The following is a 16,457-nucleotide window of genomic DNA, read 5'->3' as shown; positions in this document are numbered from 1 at the left end:
TTTTTCTTTTTTTTTTGGAAGGGGGAAGGCAGGGCAATTGGGGTTAAGTGATTTGCCCAAGGTCACACAGCTAGTAAGTGTGTCAAGTATCTGAGGTCAGCTTTGAACTCAGGTCCTCCAGACTCCAGGGCTGGTGCTCTACTTGCTGCGCCACCTAGCAGCCCCGAAGTGAGGTATTCTTAATTTTATTACATTTTATATTTCACAAGTATACATAAACTACATAGGTAATTCCTGAGTTCCTAAAACTCATTGTTCTTTCAAATAATTTTTTTCACTGAAGGCCAGTTAAGAACAGGGCAGTTATGAACAAGGCAGAAGGTATTACTTAGGTTAGTATATCTTTTGAAATAAAACTATAAATAATGCCCAAATTAATTTCCTGTAAGAGGCAGTAGAGAGTCACATATCTAGAGTTTAAAGAGATCTTAAAGGGCCTAATTTGGAATAGTTTGGAAACTAAAGAGCTGAGAGGTCCCGAAGTAACACATCATTGGCAAAGCGGCTAATTGGTCCCAGGCCTCCTAACTCTAAAACCAGCATTTAAAAGTGTTCTGGAAATCTCACTGGACTTGGATTCAGTCAAGAACTGGGTTCATATGCTGCCCCTTTGAACCTTATTGATCTATAAAATGGGAATAGTAATATTTGTGGTACCTCTCTCATTTGCTTACTGTAAGAATCAGCTGAGGTAGTGTATATAAAGTGCTGTTAGAGCTAGCTTGGCCTTGTGGAGAGTGAGCCAGTCACAAAATCAGTAGAACCTGGGTTCAAGTCCTATCTCTCTTACATCTTGGCTATGTGACCTTGGGTAAGTCATTTAACCCCTCAGAACTCTAGACAAGTCTGTAAGATGGTCTTTCCTAACCTGGAAGTTCTCTATTCCTGTGTAAAGTGCTATATAAATGTGAACTCTTAATATCAATAATAATAACAATAGTTTGTCACTGTTCAAGCTCATTAAACTAAATTCTTCAGCTAGAAAATGCGAATTAAAGTGATATAGGAAAGGCTAGTGAATATCTATAACAGTAATGTGGTCTGGGGACCTCAGGGATTTCTTAAATCTTTACAGGGGGTCTATGTAATAAAAGCTATTTTAATGATAATATTAAGACATTTTAATTTATATTCCTTTTTTTATACATTTATTTATTTTTAGCTTGAAGCATTCACTTCCATAAGTTTTAAATTTTCTCTGCCTCCCTCCCCTTGCTCCTCCCCCCTCTCCAAGACAGCATGAAATCCAGTATAGGCTCTACATATATATTCATACTAAACATATTTTCACATTAGTCATGCTGTATAGAAGAATTAGAATGTATGAGAGGAACTGTGAGAAAGCAAAAACATCTTTTGATGTGTTCAGTTTTATAAACTGAACATATATATATATATTGTTTTATAAACAAAAAAAGAGAACAAATAGTATGCTTCAATCTACATTCAGATTCCATATTTCTCTGTCTGGATGTGGATGGCTTTTCTATCATGAGTCTTTTGGAGTTGTTTTTAGGGCCTCGCATTGCTGAGAAAAGCTAAGTCTGTCAAAGTCAGTCATCACACAATGTTGCTGTTACTATGTACAATGTTCTCCTGGTTCTGCTCACTTCACTCAACATCAGTTCATATAAGTCTTTTCAGGTTTTTCTAAAGTTTGCCTGCTCATCATTTCTTATAGCACAATAGTATTCCATTACATTCATATACAACTTGTTGAGCCATTCCCCAATCGATGGGCATCCCCTCAATTTCCAATTCTTGGCCACCACGAAAAGAGATGCTATAAATATTTTTGTACATGTGGGTCCTTTCCCCATTTTTATCATCTCTTTGGGATATAGCCCTAGAAGGTGGTATTGCTGGGTCAAAGGGCATGCACATTTTTTATAGCCCCTTGGGCATGGTTTCAAATTGCTCTCCAACCAACAATGCATTAGTGTTCCAATTTTCCTACATCTTTTCCAACAATTTTAATTTTCCTGTCTTGTCATGTTAGTCAGTCTGATAGGTGTGATGTCATACCTAAGAGTTGTTTTGATTTGCATTCTTCTAATCAAGAGAGATTTAGAGCATTTTTTCATATGACTATAAATAGCTTTAATTTCTTCCTCTGAGAACTGCTTGTTCGTATCCTTTGACCATTTATCATTTGGGGAATCACTTGTATTCTTATAAATTTGACTCCATTCCCTATATATTTGAGAAATGAGGCCTTTATCAGAGACACCGGTTGTAAAAACTCTTTTCCAGTTTTCTGCTTCCCTCCTAATCTTGGTTGCATTGGCTTTGTGCAAAAACTTTTCAAGTTAATGTAGTCAAAATCATCCATTTTGCATTTTGTAATGTTCTCTATCTCTTGTTTGGTCATAAATTCTTCCATTCTCCATAAATCTGACAGGTTAACTATTCCTTGCTGTCCTAATTTGCTTATAGTATCAGCTTTTATATCTAAATCATGTACCCATTTTGACTTTATTTTGGTATATAGTGTAAGATATGGGGCTCTGCTCAGTTTCTGCCATACTGTTTTCCAGTTTTCCCGGCAGTTTTTGTCAGATAGTGAATTCTTATTCCAGAAGCTGGAGTCTTTGGGTTTATCAAACAGTAGATTATTATAGTCGTTGACTACTGTGACTTGTGTACCTAACCTATTCCACTGATCCACCACTCTGTTTCTTAGCCAGTACCAAGTAGTTTTGATGATTGCTGCTTCATAACACAATTTAAGATCTGGTATGGGTAGGCCACATTCCCTAACATTTCTTTTCATGAATTCCCTTGATATTCTGGACTTTTTGTTCTTCTAGATGAATTTTGTTATTTTTTTTAGCTCTATAAAATAATTTTTGGTAGTTTGATTGGTATGGCACTGAATAAGGAAATTAATTTAGGTAGAATTGTTATTTTTATTATATTAGTTCAGCCTACCCATGAACAGCTGTTGTTTTTCCAGTTATTCCACTGTATTTGTGTGAAAAGTGTTTTGTAATTGTGTTCATGTAGTTCCTGAGTTTGTTTTGTCAAGTAGACTCCCAAATATTTTATAATGTCTACAGTAACTTTAAGTGGAATTTCTCTTTCTATGTCTTACTGTTGGGCTTTGTCAGTAATGCATAGAAATACCAATGATTTATTGTATCAGCAAGGCAATAAACATGACATCAACAGTAATTGTGAATATGCCTATGTAGTTCCAAATCGCAAAATATGAGAGACTCTCCATATAGAAAGTAGAAGTAAAACATTTATTCAGACACCAGATAACCAAATCCCAAAGCCAGTAAGTCCAGTCCAACAAACCAGCTTCCAAAACCAGTAAGCCCACTTTTATCATAACAGCAAGGAACTTGAAACACAATATCACAGCATGGAGCCTCACTGTCCCATAACCTTCTGCCCCCCTGCTGGGGCTTTCCCACAAACATACTCACAGCACAGCTAGCACACCTTTTTCTCCCTAGCTCTAAATGCTCACATTTTCTGCACCACCCTTTCTTTTTCCTCTCATTCAGCAAGCTCCTCCCACCACATGTGGCTTAGGCTTCCTGTTATGTAAGCAGGTCACATGGGCCTGTTAATAGGTGGGAAAGATCTGCAGATTTACATTACCATTACACTTACATGGGTTTATTTTATATCCTGCAACTTTGCTGAAGTTTTTCATTATTTCAAGTGGTTTTTTTTAGTTGATTCTCTAAGAATACCATCATATCATCTGCCGAAAGTTATAACTTAGTTTCTTCTTTGCCCATTTTACTTTCTAATATGGTCAGTAAATATAACTTGTATAAACAAAAGTTCTTGGGGGGAATCCTCAATTTTTAAGAATGTAAAGGGGTTCTATGACCAAAAGTTTGAGAACTGCTAATCTAAACCATCCATAATAAATGATCTTTTATCTTCCTGAAGAACTCCAAGAACAGAAATTCCACAACTTCCCTTCTATTCCAGTGTTTTAATATTCTGTAACTTCTTATGCTTATTTACATCCTGCAGGCAGTAGTAAGTGATTAAGTGTCATTCACTGTCTGCACCGTTTTTATAGCCTGCCACAGTAATTTGGCTCTTCTGTTTTGCCTAAAATTCATCCTAAAACTTTTGTTGGGGAGAAAAAGAGCAACCTTGTTTCTTACTGAGACACATCTACTTTGGTCTTTTTGTCATAGTTACCTCCCAGAATTCTGCCACAATGGCCCAGGGCTTGATGTTTCTGGAAATTGTTCTTCAGTGTCTCTCTTAAAGTTTTTCTTCTCTCTACCTTCTTTGTGGTTATTCTACCAGTATTCTGCATATAGTATCTGCTTTGGAGTCCTTCTGTCATCCATCTTGTAACCATGGTTGTCCCCTAATAAATATTGCTTCAATCTGGAAAGCAAGACTGACAGAGAGAGGAACCTAGCTAGCCTGCAGCAATTAGAAATAATATTGCTCCTTGTAAATAAAAATGTTGAGTGGATTTTTTTTTACTGTAACAAATGTTTACATTTCACTTTTATTTGCACTCTAATGTCATATTTACTCCCATGCCATAAGCTTTTGTTTCTTCAGTTTCTTCTGGGATATCTTTTTCTTTTGAGCAACCTCCTCATCTGGTTTAGGAACAGTTTTTTCCTTTTCAGTGAGTATCATCTCAATATGACAAGGAGAACTCATGTATCGGTTGATTCAACCATGAGTCCTATAAGTATGCCGTCGCATTTTGGGAGCCTTGTTAACCTGGATATGCTCAATGACAAGAGAATCCTCATCCAAACCCTTCAGTTCTGCATTACTCTCTGCATTTTTAAGCATACGCAGCAAGAATTCAGCACTCTTTTTGGGCCAGTGACCCTGTGTCCAATCCCACTACTTAGCCTGGGCATACCTGCCAACTCTACCATTATATCAATGGAAGGGAACACATTGTTTCTTCAGTGTGACATCTTTCAAATACTTGGTAGCTTTTCAGCTATTCATGCCCTTGATAGCTTGGGCTGTTTTACGGGTGTTCTTGAAGTGGACCCAGAGATTTGAACCCCTTGATTTGCATGATTTTGTGGGGTTCTCTGGATCAAGAGAGTACCTTGCCATTTTAAATGATTACCTAGGATGGCTCAAGGGAAGAGGAAGAGCAAAGGCTTTCAGAAGACGTGATGAAAACTCGGCTATCTCAGGGGAGTTCTAGTTCCAGGACGAGAGGGCTGGAAGAGAGGGAAGATGGGGAGGGGGAAGGGAGGGTGGAGAATGTTCTTCAGTGTTGAGTGGATTTTGAAGCAAAGTGAAAACGAAAGTTGAAAGTATCGTGTTTGTTATAAGCTCATAATAAGTTTTATGAGTTCGGGGGCCATGTCTGAGTCTCTCCCTCTTTTTGACCTAAATACAGCACTCTATGCATAGTAGGTCCTTAATGAATTTTTATTAAATTGAATTGACCCGTTTTCTTTATTTTGAAATCCTCATTTAGACAAATATTAATTGAAATGGCTTACTTTAAGGTTGTGCATTGAGTCACTCATTAGTAATTGTGCAAGCTAATTATATCAAGGTCATGATTATAGAAATCAAAGATGATGGTTTTACACAGTTAACTCAAAGCATTTTGTGGTCAAAGCACAAATATAAAGTAATTTTATTAACCTAATTAATTGTTTCAAAAAAAATAAGTCTTTATAGATTCTCTTAATTCTTACAAAGTTCTTGTGGGATAAGAAAGAAGCAAGTTTTAATGTCTTTCTACTATTTATATTTATAAGCACAGAAAAGTCAGGTGATTTGCCAGGTGATTAGAAGAACCAGGAATAGAGCCTCAGTTGTATGCTGTTATTCTCTATGCCATACCATATTTCTTCCTGTCATGTTGGCAGTTTTCTATCTCACCTTAATGTGTTAAATAACAGTTATAAAAAAGATAAAGTATTGATGTGCATACATTTTTTTTACATATAGAACTAACCTGTACTTATTTTAAAATGTATTTATATCTGTATATATATTGGCAGAGAACAACTGATGTTCCCATTCCATTTCCTTGACCGACTTGGAAAGCATGACATGGACTGCACAGTCTCAGGTGGAGGGAGATCTGCACAAGCAGGAGCAATTCGTTTAGCTACTGCAAACGCATTATGTAGTTTTGTCTCTGAAAATGAAGTAGAATGGATGAGACAAGGTATGAACTTAAGAAAAAGGCATATTTTCATAATAATATCAGTTTCCCTAAGTTTTTAATAATTGCATGAGATTAATAAGAAAATATTTTTAAGCATTTAATTTTACCGACAACAACTTTCACACTTCGAAGTTACAACAATAATTTTTGGTCTTGATTTCTGCCAAAGTAGTAAATTTGAATTAGTAGGAAACTGTTGGTTTAACATTGTTAACATGTTCCTTTGCCTGAAGGTTTTGGAAATATGTTTTGCCCTTGAAGTATGCCTGTTTGCTCTGTGTATCAAGCAGGTATCTCAACTGTATTTGTGAGATTATATTTGGTTGTTTCCCATATTATTGTGATAAAAGTTTCTGTTGACTAGTTATAATATCTTCATTATTCTTTTAAAAATTAGCAAACATTTTCATTTTACCATTACCATGATAGCTGGAATTTAATTTTCTTCTCCTGCTTTTACATTTTGCTTGAATTTTGATTACCAGGGCTATAAATAGGAATCCTGGTATATTTTGGAAAAAAGTACACAGTATTGGACAACCTTATTTATTGGGATCTTTGGAGTTTATGGTAAACTTATTTGGGCCTAAGGCAAAGGTAATCTTTATGCTATCTTAGAAAATGATTTATCAAACAAGTGATATCGTATTACAGGCAAACTACTCTGTTTTACCTATTTTATTTTATTATAAATATCTTAGAATATCCATTTGAACATAATCAGTTAATGTAACAACCATATACATTTATTAAAGCAATAGAGTATCAGCTCTTGAACACTTTTTGTTAGTTGACTTTGTTTCTTATTAATGTATATAAGAGCACTTAACACAGGGCTTGGCGCATACTAGACACTATATAAATGTTTATTCCTTTCCTCTAACCAAATATTCTTTTATTTCCTCTTTTTTGGATCAATTCTATGATTTCACTTGGCAGCTCACTATGAGGAAATTCCCTTTGTCAGTGTAGATCAGCATGGTATTGTTTTAGAGTTGCCTGAAACGCTGAGAAATTAAGTCGAGTCATTAATGAGAGACAGTGGATGGTGGAGAGGGCTTTCTGCTAGAAAGGAGGAGATGAAGGGATTTTGTGGAAGGACTTGCCTTTTCAAGGAGAAGGGCCAGGAGGGAAAAGAAATAATGGTGGAAGGAATATGATTGAAATGAGATGAGGAGGAGGTAAAAGGGAGCTTTTGGTGAATGGCCTCAATTTTTTCAGTGAAATATGAAGCAGAATTCTCAGCCGAGAGGGTTGGATGGTAAAGGGGGCCTTGGGAGATTTGAGGAGGGATGAAAAGGTTTGGAGAATCTTCCAGAGTGAAGGACATAATGAATCAATTGGGATTGCCTGGCCATCTTTTCTGGCTATTCCACCAGCAGTTAGGGGCCAGTTGAGATTATGTATCATTAATTGTAGTAGATCAGTCAACTGGGTGTCATGATTTTCTAAAGCTTTGTTCAGCAGCACATGAGTGGAAGCAGTCCAAGGCTGAGCCTTGACATGGCAAAATCAGCGATAGGATAAGGGAGCAGAGGATTAAAAAGAAGATAGCATAGAATTAAACAGATTCACCAAGAGGTCAAAATAGGAAAGGAAAAGTATAACCAGTGAATGGTTAATGGCCTGGGAAACAATTGAGCATGTAGAAAGATTGGAGGTGACAATAAGAACAAAGAACAAAAAAGTTAAGGGTTGCAAGATGGGGAGAATTGGAACGACAACAAATTATAATCAGATAAAAGAATTTCAGAGTTCGTGAACAAAAATGCAGCACGCTTGTGGATGTTGGCAAGGTCAAGGGTATGACCATCTATTCCTTTTGTAACTGAGATGTATGGGCGGTTACGGTGGGGAGATTGTTACTATGCATGTTGAAGTCTCCTATGGGACAGTATTTGGAGAGGAGAGAGCCTCTGAGCAAGGCACTGAACTCACTGAGGAAAGGAGAGTGTCATAGAGGTCAGTAGATACTGGAGTCTTGATTGATAAAGAAGGTAGAGTTTTTCAAGTTATGGTGGTAGAGAGAGAGCTTGGAAATGACAAAGGCTGTGAGTATTCCAGTGCCTCCAGATCCAGTGAGCTTTGGGGAATGAGTGAAAGTACAACCAGTGTGAAAAGGGTAGTCAGAGAAGCTGTGCCATGTAGGGGAGGAGGAGAGGGGAGAGGGTGAGGAGAACCGGGTCTCACTGAGTAGAAGATGGAAAGATCAAGTAAGAAACAGGTTTAAGATGAAACTAACTTTCTTACCTGTAGAGGAGGCGTTCTAGAGAGCACAGTGGAAGAGGTGGGTCACATTAGGGTAGAACGTAAGGGCAAGAGGGAGGGTGAGTTAAGGAGGATAGGAATAAGGGAGTGACCCGTGGAGACAGAAAATAGGAATTAAACAATGACCACTGGTTTGAACAAAATCACTGAGATGGGTACAGTGTGGCTGGGTGAGATTGAGGATTCAGTTCAGGTAGATTAGAGCCTTCCCAGGATTGGGGCAGCAGTGTGTTTTTTAAATAGGGGTAAGGGGAAGGTGGGCAAGACTTGAAACAGGCTTTCCTGACTCCTATTTAGTTTAACATGCTACCTGTCATCAAAAATTCTAATTCAGACTCTCCTGCAGATGGCAAAGTAGTAGGAATAGAACAGCCCAGCTCTCTCACAGTTAATCCAGCAAGGAAGAAAAAAGAATATCAGACTGAGTAATGAGCAAGGAATCCAAGGAGTAATCACAGTGAATGCATTCTTCTAGCCCAGGTCCACACAAAGATGTAGCCAGAACCCTGAAGTCACTAGAGAAGGCAATGAACCAGAACAGCCTGAACCAGGAGCTTAACTTATTGAAACCTGCCAGGTCAGGGACTAAGGACTAGTGAGAAGCACCTGGAGCCTACAAGCAGCATTGCTCTGACCCAGAACTGAGGCCCAGGGGCCTCTTGGTCTTGGACCAGGAGAACCACAATGACAGCTTTCTCTGAATAACACTGCCCTTCTGCCCAAGTCACTAGCCAGAGCTACTCCTAAGATCCTTGATGAACACAAGTATATATAATCCCAACCCTAGATAATTCGAATCACAATGAAATAAAGCCCTACTATTCAAAGGTGCAACCTGCCCATGATATCAAGTCCCAATTCAGAAAGTAAGGCAGAGAAGGACAGAAGGAAATTCAGAAGGAAACACAAACAAGCAAAACAACTTTGAAAGTAGCGTGTTGAATTATTACATGCTTTTATGTACTAAGAGATTTGTAGTTCCATGTTCTGGGAGTAGTTAGAATGGAACAAAAAAAAAATGGAAAGGAAAAAACTCATCCAGTTTTAAAAACTAAATACTAATGCAGTAGAATGTCCTAATCTGTTAGCTGTGTATTTAGTATAGCTACATTTATGTAGCTGATCATCTAATCAAGCATTTTATATTAATTAAACTTCTATTCTAATAAATGTAAATGATCCCTGAGAAGTAGAATCAAAAATATTTTTAAAATCTGAAATAAAATGTCAAGGTGGGGGATATATGTGTGTATATGTATGTATGTATGTATGTGTGTGTACATATATATATGTATGTATATATATATGTGTATGTATGTATACATACATATATAACCATGATAAGTAAAATAAACTTTTCAATTGTACATACCCCATGGTATTATTTGATTGATATACATATACATATACATACACACATATATATGTATGTATGTATATGTATATGTATGTATGTAAACCCTTGGTGCTATATTGTGTTTACTACTTTAAATTGTTCTTAGACTATGGCAAGCCTCTTTTTAGTTTTCATTTCTGGAGGTCAAGGGAAACATAGTTCAGCATCACCAGTGATTGGCTAGATATAGCTACCTGAGTATCTTACAGGTATTTCAAACCTGTGTCCAAAAGTGAATTCATTATGCTTCTAGTTATCCAGATTCACCATTGTAGAATTTGCTCTTTACTCATCCTTACCCCACATATCTAATCTGTTGCCAAATATTGTCAATTCTGCCTCTTCAACATCTCTCATATCCATTCATTTCTCTTTAACCATGTGGCCATCACCCTAGTTTAGGCCCTCAATATCTCTTTTCTGGATGTCTCTCCCCTTACCAATTCATCCTTCATACATACCAAAGTAGTTTTTCTAAAGAATGGACTATGACACTTCCCCACTTAGAAAACTTTAGTAGTGCCTTTGTCTGTGATAAAATAACAAGCTTCTCAGCTTGGCATTGAAAACTCATCACATTTCTGTTCCACCCTACTTTTCCAGTCTTTTTTCACATTGTTCCTATTCATGCATTTTACATATACACACACACACACACACACACACACACACACACACACACACACATATAAAAGAATTAGAAATTGAGGGTATGTCCATCAGTTGGGGTATACAATTGTAATAGAATACTATTGTGCTGTAAGAAGTGACTACCAGGCTGATTTCAGAAAAACCTGGAAAGACACAAACTGATGCAAAGTGAAGTGAACAGAACCAGGAAGACATTGTACACAGTAACATCGATATTGTATAATGATCAACTCAGAATGACTTAGCTGTTCTCAGCAATACAGTGATCCAAGACAGTTACAAGGGACTCATGATGAAAAATGCTATCCATGTCCAGAGAAAGAAATGTTGGAGTCTGAATGCAGATCAAAGTATACTGTTTTTCACCTTATTTTTTTGTGATTTTTTTTCTTTTGGTCTTTTTTCACATGACTAGTATGGAAATATGTTTTACATAGTTCCATATGCATAACCGATATCAAATTGCTTACTCTCTCAACAAGGGGGAAGGTGAAAGAGGCAAGGAGGGAGAAAATTTGGAACTCAAAATATTTTTTAAATGAGTGTCGAAAATTGTCTTTATGTGGAATTAGGGAAAAATATTATTTTTTAAAAAGGTTGCTGCACATATTCCACACCTGTTATCTTAAATCACACTGAGATTTATATATCTTTGTTCATTTTAAGTTATAAGTTTTGAATGGCAGCTTACAAATGTGGTTTTATTGTGTATTTGGGGGCGGGGGAGGATATTGATTGAACTTTGGGTGCTCGAAGAGTGATTCTCTAAAACCAGGAGTTTTAGAACAGTTGCAAATCTGTATTGGTGGAAGGAATTTCCTCTATACCAACTGAAATCCCAGGTGCATCTGCTTCCTCACTACCCACAAAAAGTAAAATTGATCTAAATTTCTCTCCATTATCTTTCTTCCCAGTACTTACAAATTGCATTTATTCACCTTCTTCTCTATTTGGGCAACATGTAATCCCATGATTCATTAATTTTCATCTTGTGTTATAGCTGGTCTGCTGACTCCTGATCCTCGTGTCAAAGAACGGAAGAAACCAGGCCAAGAGGGAGCCCGCAGGAAATTCACCTGGAAGAAACGCTAAGTCTTATTCAAAGAAAAGGATTGACTATGCTGGCAGCACTTTTAGAAATTTTTTGATCTGTGTAGTTTATTTTTGAACTATATTATGTCCTTATAGTTGAAAATTAACAACAACCACACACAGAACACACACATTTCTATCCAGTTTGTTTTTCTTTATTTTTAAAATCCTCTTGGAAAATTATTTTAGAAACATATTTTATAGAATATCAGAACTGAAGTGAATTTTAGAAAATATCTAATCCAACTCCCTCATTTTGCAAATGAGGAAATTAAAAGAAAAAAAAATTTTTTTTCATTGCTTGATCTCTTCCACCTGCCTCCTCTCTCAAAAAAAAATTCATTGCCTGCTGGAAAACTTGAGTAGTGAGCATATCTCCTTTACAAGGCTGCTCTTCAGATGCAATCTATCACCAGGACCATATTTGAATCTTTTTCAGCTTTATAAAATCTTTCTAAAGAACGTACATCCTTGTGGCATAGGCTTTGATAATTCCACATGAGTAGGACTTTTGGAAAAGCCCTCTAACTATAGTGTTTGGAAAACTTTTTACTGTAGTAGAATGAATGAATGGAAAGCATTTATTAAGCACTATGTGTCATGCCCTGTGCTTTAAGCTGTGGAGATACAAATACAAAAGTGAAATCATCCCTATCCTCATATTAGCTTATATTCTAATGGAGGAGGCCACACATAGATAAGAGTAGAGGCCAGGAAGGGAGTTGTGGTCTGGGAAATCAGAGGTCATGGGAAGATGGTAATGGAACAATAAAGCAGTCCATTAACACACCCTTTCAGAGGCAGTAATAGTGATGATTTGATTACAATTCTCTGGGAGAGGTGGAAGGAAAGGAATAGAAAGGTGTGGGAAATGGGTAAAGATGAAGATTCCTGGTCCCAAGGAGTACAGAGAGGCTGCAACCACCTCCGGTGTGAAAAAGGAGCAGCAGAGCAGGAAAGGCCAGGGTAAAGATAAGTATGTGTGGTCCCAGGAAGGACAGAACCAAGTAGCTTAGGAGGAGTACTGGGGTCAGGATCTGCATTGAGAGCCTGGCTTTTTCACTTACTACCTGTATAACTTTGAATAAGTCCTTTAATTTCTCTGAGTTCCTCTTTCCTTATTTGTAAAACAAAGGTATTGAGCTAGGTGACATTTGGGATTCCTTCTAACTCTTCATCTACAATTTTAAAAATAAAATTCCATTAAACTGAAAAGATAGTCATTACAATAAGTTTTTCCTGTAAGTAATCCAGAAGCACAGTTCTGTCCATGTCAATTCCTTACAACACATTTCAGGGCTCACTTAATGCCACTGGAATCAAATATCAGCTCCTGTTTGTCATTCAAAGCCCATCACAACCTGGCCTAAACCTAACTTTCCAGTCTTCTTACATATTACTCTCCTTATTTCACACACTGTGGTCCAACCAGACTGTCCACCTCTCTCATACCTAGCACTCCATATCCCATCCCCCTGCCTTTGTATTAGCCGACCCTGGACCTGGGATTAACTCCTACCTCAGTTCTGCCTAGAGCCCCCAGTTCACTTCAAGTTCATGCTGCTGTCTAAGTCTTTCCTAATTCTGCTTCGTTTCTTCCCACCCCAACTATGCCTTCCTCCCAAAAATGTCTTATTTACATATACAAAAACATACATACATATATGTGTGTATGTAAGTACATGATATGTACATGTCATCTCCTCTGGCTAAATTAGGAGCTTCTTAAAGAGACTTTTTCGTTTTTGTCTTCATGTTTCCAACACCTCACTCATAGTAGGTGCTTAATAAATGCTGTTGATTGAATGAATTAAACACTTGTTGACAGGGAGCTCTGCTGCTACAATAGTGAGGACTACAAAGGTAACTATGATACATGGTTCCTGTACTAAAGAACTTTACAGTCTATTGGATTTTGGAAAAATATGAAATCTTCAGATGCGTGTTTACATTTAATATTGCTCTCAAAATATGCACATAGACAGGTTTTTCTCTATTCAGAAACTTCCACCGATTTTTAATGTAGGCTGCATATGATAAAGCCATTAGGTGGCAGTCTGTGAGTAGTTTACACATCTTTACAAAGTTTCGGTATGCTAACTGCTATAGAAACATTGAGTATATGTGACCACAATAAAGAAAAACTTATGACCAAGCTCTCTTTTGAGCTAATATGAAATATATGCCACAGAAACTGTGGGCTTCTATGTAAAGAAATTTTTGAAAAAACTGGAAGATTATGAAGAAAAAGGAGCTGAGACTCAGAAAAGCCAAGTGAGTTATGTGCAAGCCTACAAGAGAAATAAAATCTTTTTGTGAAAACAATCCATCCCTATAGCAAATGTATTCCTTTTTTGTTTGTTTTCCTTGAACTGTTATATTATAGAAAAGATTGAATCCTCTCCAGAGAAGGTTTCACAGTGTGAACTACTTCAACCCATGTCAAATAGGAAAAATGTATAAGAGATCTTATAGTTTCATCTAATTTTCATTGAAACTTTTTCCCTGAGTATGCTATCATTATTTCACAAGGCTAACTATTCTTTAAAACTTTTCTCCAATAACAATCTGGATTTCATATTTTGTAACTGCAAAATATCCTTTGGGGTGAGAAGGTATGTTTTGCCGTAGGCGGTATTGGGGAATTTCCTGTGTGAAGGTAGTATTAATATTTCAAATAATATCCCAAATAAAACTAAACTACTACCCACTGGGAACTCATGCAAGTATAAATTTTAATGTTCTTTCTACCACCCAGTCATTGGGTGACTTTGGGTAAGTCACCGTCCTGTTTCAGTTCCTTATCTATGTTGATAATAAATTATCATTGCCTACTTCTTAGAGATGTACAGTAGAATGGACTTAATGAATGACTGCTGTATACCCGTAGCTGTCCTAGGTACTGTGAAGGCCAACTTTCATCAAACCTTATGATTTAGTTGGGGAAACAAGATTAAGACAGAATAATAGCATGGTTCTGTAGTGATTTCCTGAACCAAAATACTGTGAAATACTTGAAAGAATCGTTATTCCTCACCACATAATTACAGAGTAAGTCCTAAATCATATGCTGCAGAAAAAAAATTCATAGGAATTCAGAGAATGGAGAGGTTAGTTTGGCCTGAAATATTCAAACCTTCATGGAGGAAGTAGAACTTGTTTGGATAGGCCAGTGATATCAGTGTTGATAACTGCTTTCTCTTCTATAACCTCTCTTCCCTCCCCCAATTGTTAGGCTTTGTTTTCTACATACATAGAGTTAGTATTATTGCAATGCTAAGTTGAAATTATACTAGTTTAAGTCTTGATTGTTTATCTGTAAACTGGATTATGTTTAATACTTCCTTTCTGTGGTACACTAGAGAAATTTGTTTGCAAAAAGCCTGTATTTCCTTCACATCATTTATACACACAATGAGGATACTTTCAATATAACATAGTTCATTCTCTTAAAAATTTTTAGAGAGATAAGAAAGTAGACGTGATTTTCTAGTTAGAAGTTTGTTCATTAACCTGTTTTTGTAATTTTTCTAAGGGGGACATTGCCCCTAAAGAATTCATGGGTCAGAGAATAAGATAGAGGAGCAATAATTGCATTAAAGATAATAACAATAAAACAAAATACCAAAATTTGAGGGGTGCAGCCAAAGCAGTTCTTAGGAGAAAATATATATCTCTATATATATATTCATCAACAAAATAGAAAAAGATCAGACCAAAAATAAAGTCCAATTAAACACTAGAATGGAAATTATGAAAACAAAAGAAGAGATTAAATTGAAAGCAAAATAAAAAGTCATTGAGGTGCATTATGCTAGTAAAACCAACAGCCTAAGTGAAACATGAATATCTACAAAAATATAAAATGTCCCAATTAACAGAAAAAAGTTGAATAAAGCATAAATGAGCTACCAAAGAGGGGAAGGGAGAATATAGTATTTACAAGTAAATTCTATCAAATATTTGAAGAACAATTAATTCCCATATTACATATGCTATTTGAAAAAATATTGAAAGTTCTACCAAGTTCCGTCATTTGATACAAATACTGTCATGATGCCTAAATCAAAGAGAGTCAAAACAGAGAAAGAAAACTATAAACCAATATCCCTAATAAACATTGATGCAAAAATTTTAAATAAAATATTAGCAAAGATTATATACTTAGGCCAGGTTGGATCTAAACCAGGAATGTAAAATTTGTTCAAAATTAGGAAACCTGTCAACATAATGGACCATATCAATAACAAAAAATAAATACAATTATATTAGTAGATGCAGAAAAACTTTTTACAAGATTCAACACCCATTTCTGTTTCACACGCACAAATATAGGAATAAATAGACCTTTCCTTAATATGATAGGTGGTATCTGCCTAAACCCCAAGAGCTGGCTTAATTTGCAGCTGGCTGTATCTGTCTGTATCCACAGGTAGCACAATTACATTGCTCTTTATCAATAAGTTTTTGAGCCTCTACCCTTTTTTCTCCTCTTGGGAAAATTTTAGTCATTTTTCCTTTGTTTATTCCAGTAGCATCTTCCTAGTACTCCACAATATTTCAGAGATCACCCACAGAGGCACAATCACATATGTCAATTCTTTATCCTAGGAAATAGTTTCTCAGAGCCTTGTGACATGAACTCATTGAGCATAACTAGAAGCTTTCTCAATTCTTTGTCACTTATCTTGAGTTTCTACTCCCTGCTAACTATTTTTGTTCTGTTCTTTCTAGTCTAAAGATCATTGCTGGGAGGGAAAGTCACAAACAAATTGTGTTACTTAGTTCTCTTTTTTCACCATTTTCCATTACCACAACCCCATCATCTTGAGTAATGGTCCTGTGCTTCCTTTGATAATCCTTTTTGCACCCAAATACCTTAAAAGAAACCCAACAAAA

General features: G+C 36.4%; 1 protein-coding gene across 1 annotated transcript in view; it reads left to right on the top strand.

Moving 5' to 3' along the window:
- Positions 1 to 13,895, top strand: part of MRPS9 (mitochondrial ribosomal protein S9) — a 99,397-nt gene extending 85,502 nt beyond the window's left edge. The window contains exons 10-11 of the mRNA XM_036756415.1: positions 5,982 to 6,151; positions 11,467 to 13,895. Coding sequence (XP_036612310.1) covers positions 5,982 to 6,151; positions 11,467 to 11,558 — 262 coding nt within the window. The 3' untranslated portion in view covers positions 11,559 to 13,895. The remainder of the gene's footprint in view (positions 1 to 5,981; positions 6,152 to 11,466) is intronic.
- The last annotated feature ends 2,562 nt before the right edge of the window (positions 13,896 to 16,457 follow it).

Source organism: Trichosurus vulpecula, chromosome 4 (genome assembly GCF_011100635.1).
Source record: "Trichosurus vulpecula isolate mTriVul1 chromosome 4, mTriVul1.pri, whole genome shotgun sequence".
NCBI lineage: Eukaryota > Metazoa > Chordata > Mammalia > Diprotodontia > Phalangeridae > Trichosurus > Trichosurus vulpecula.
Note: the sequence above shows the minus strand (reverse complement) of the source record. Positions and strands in the feature narration are given on the sequence as shown.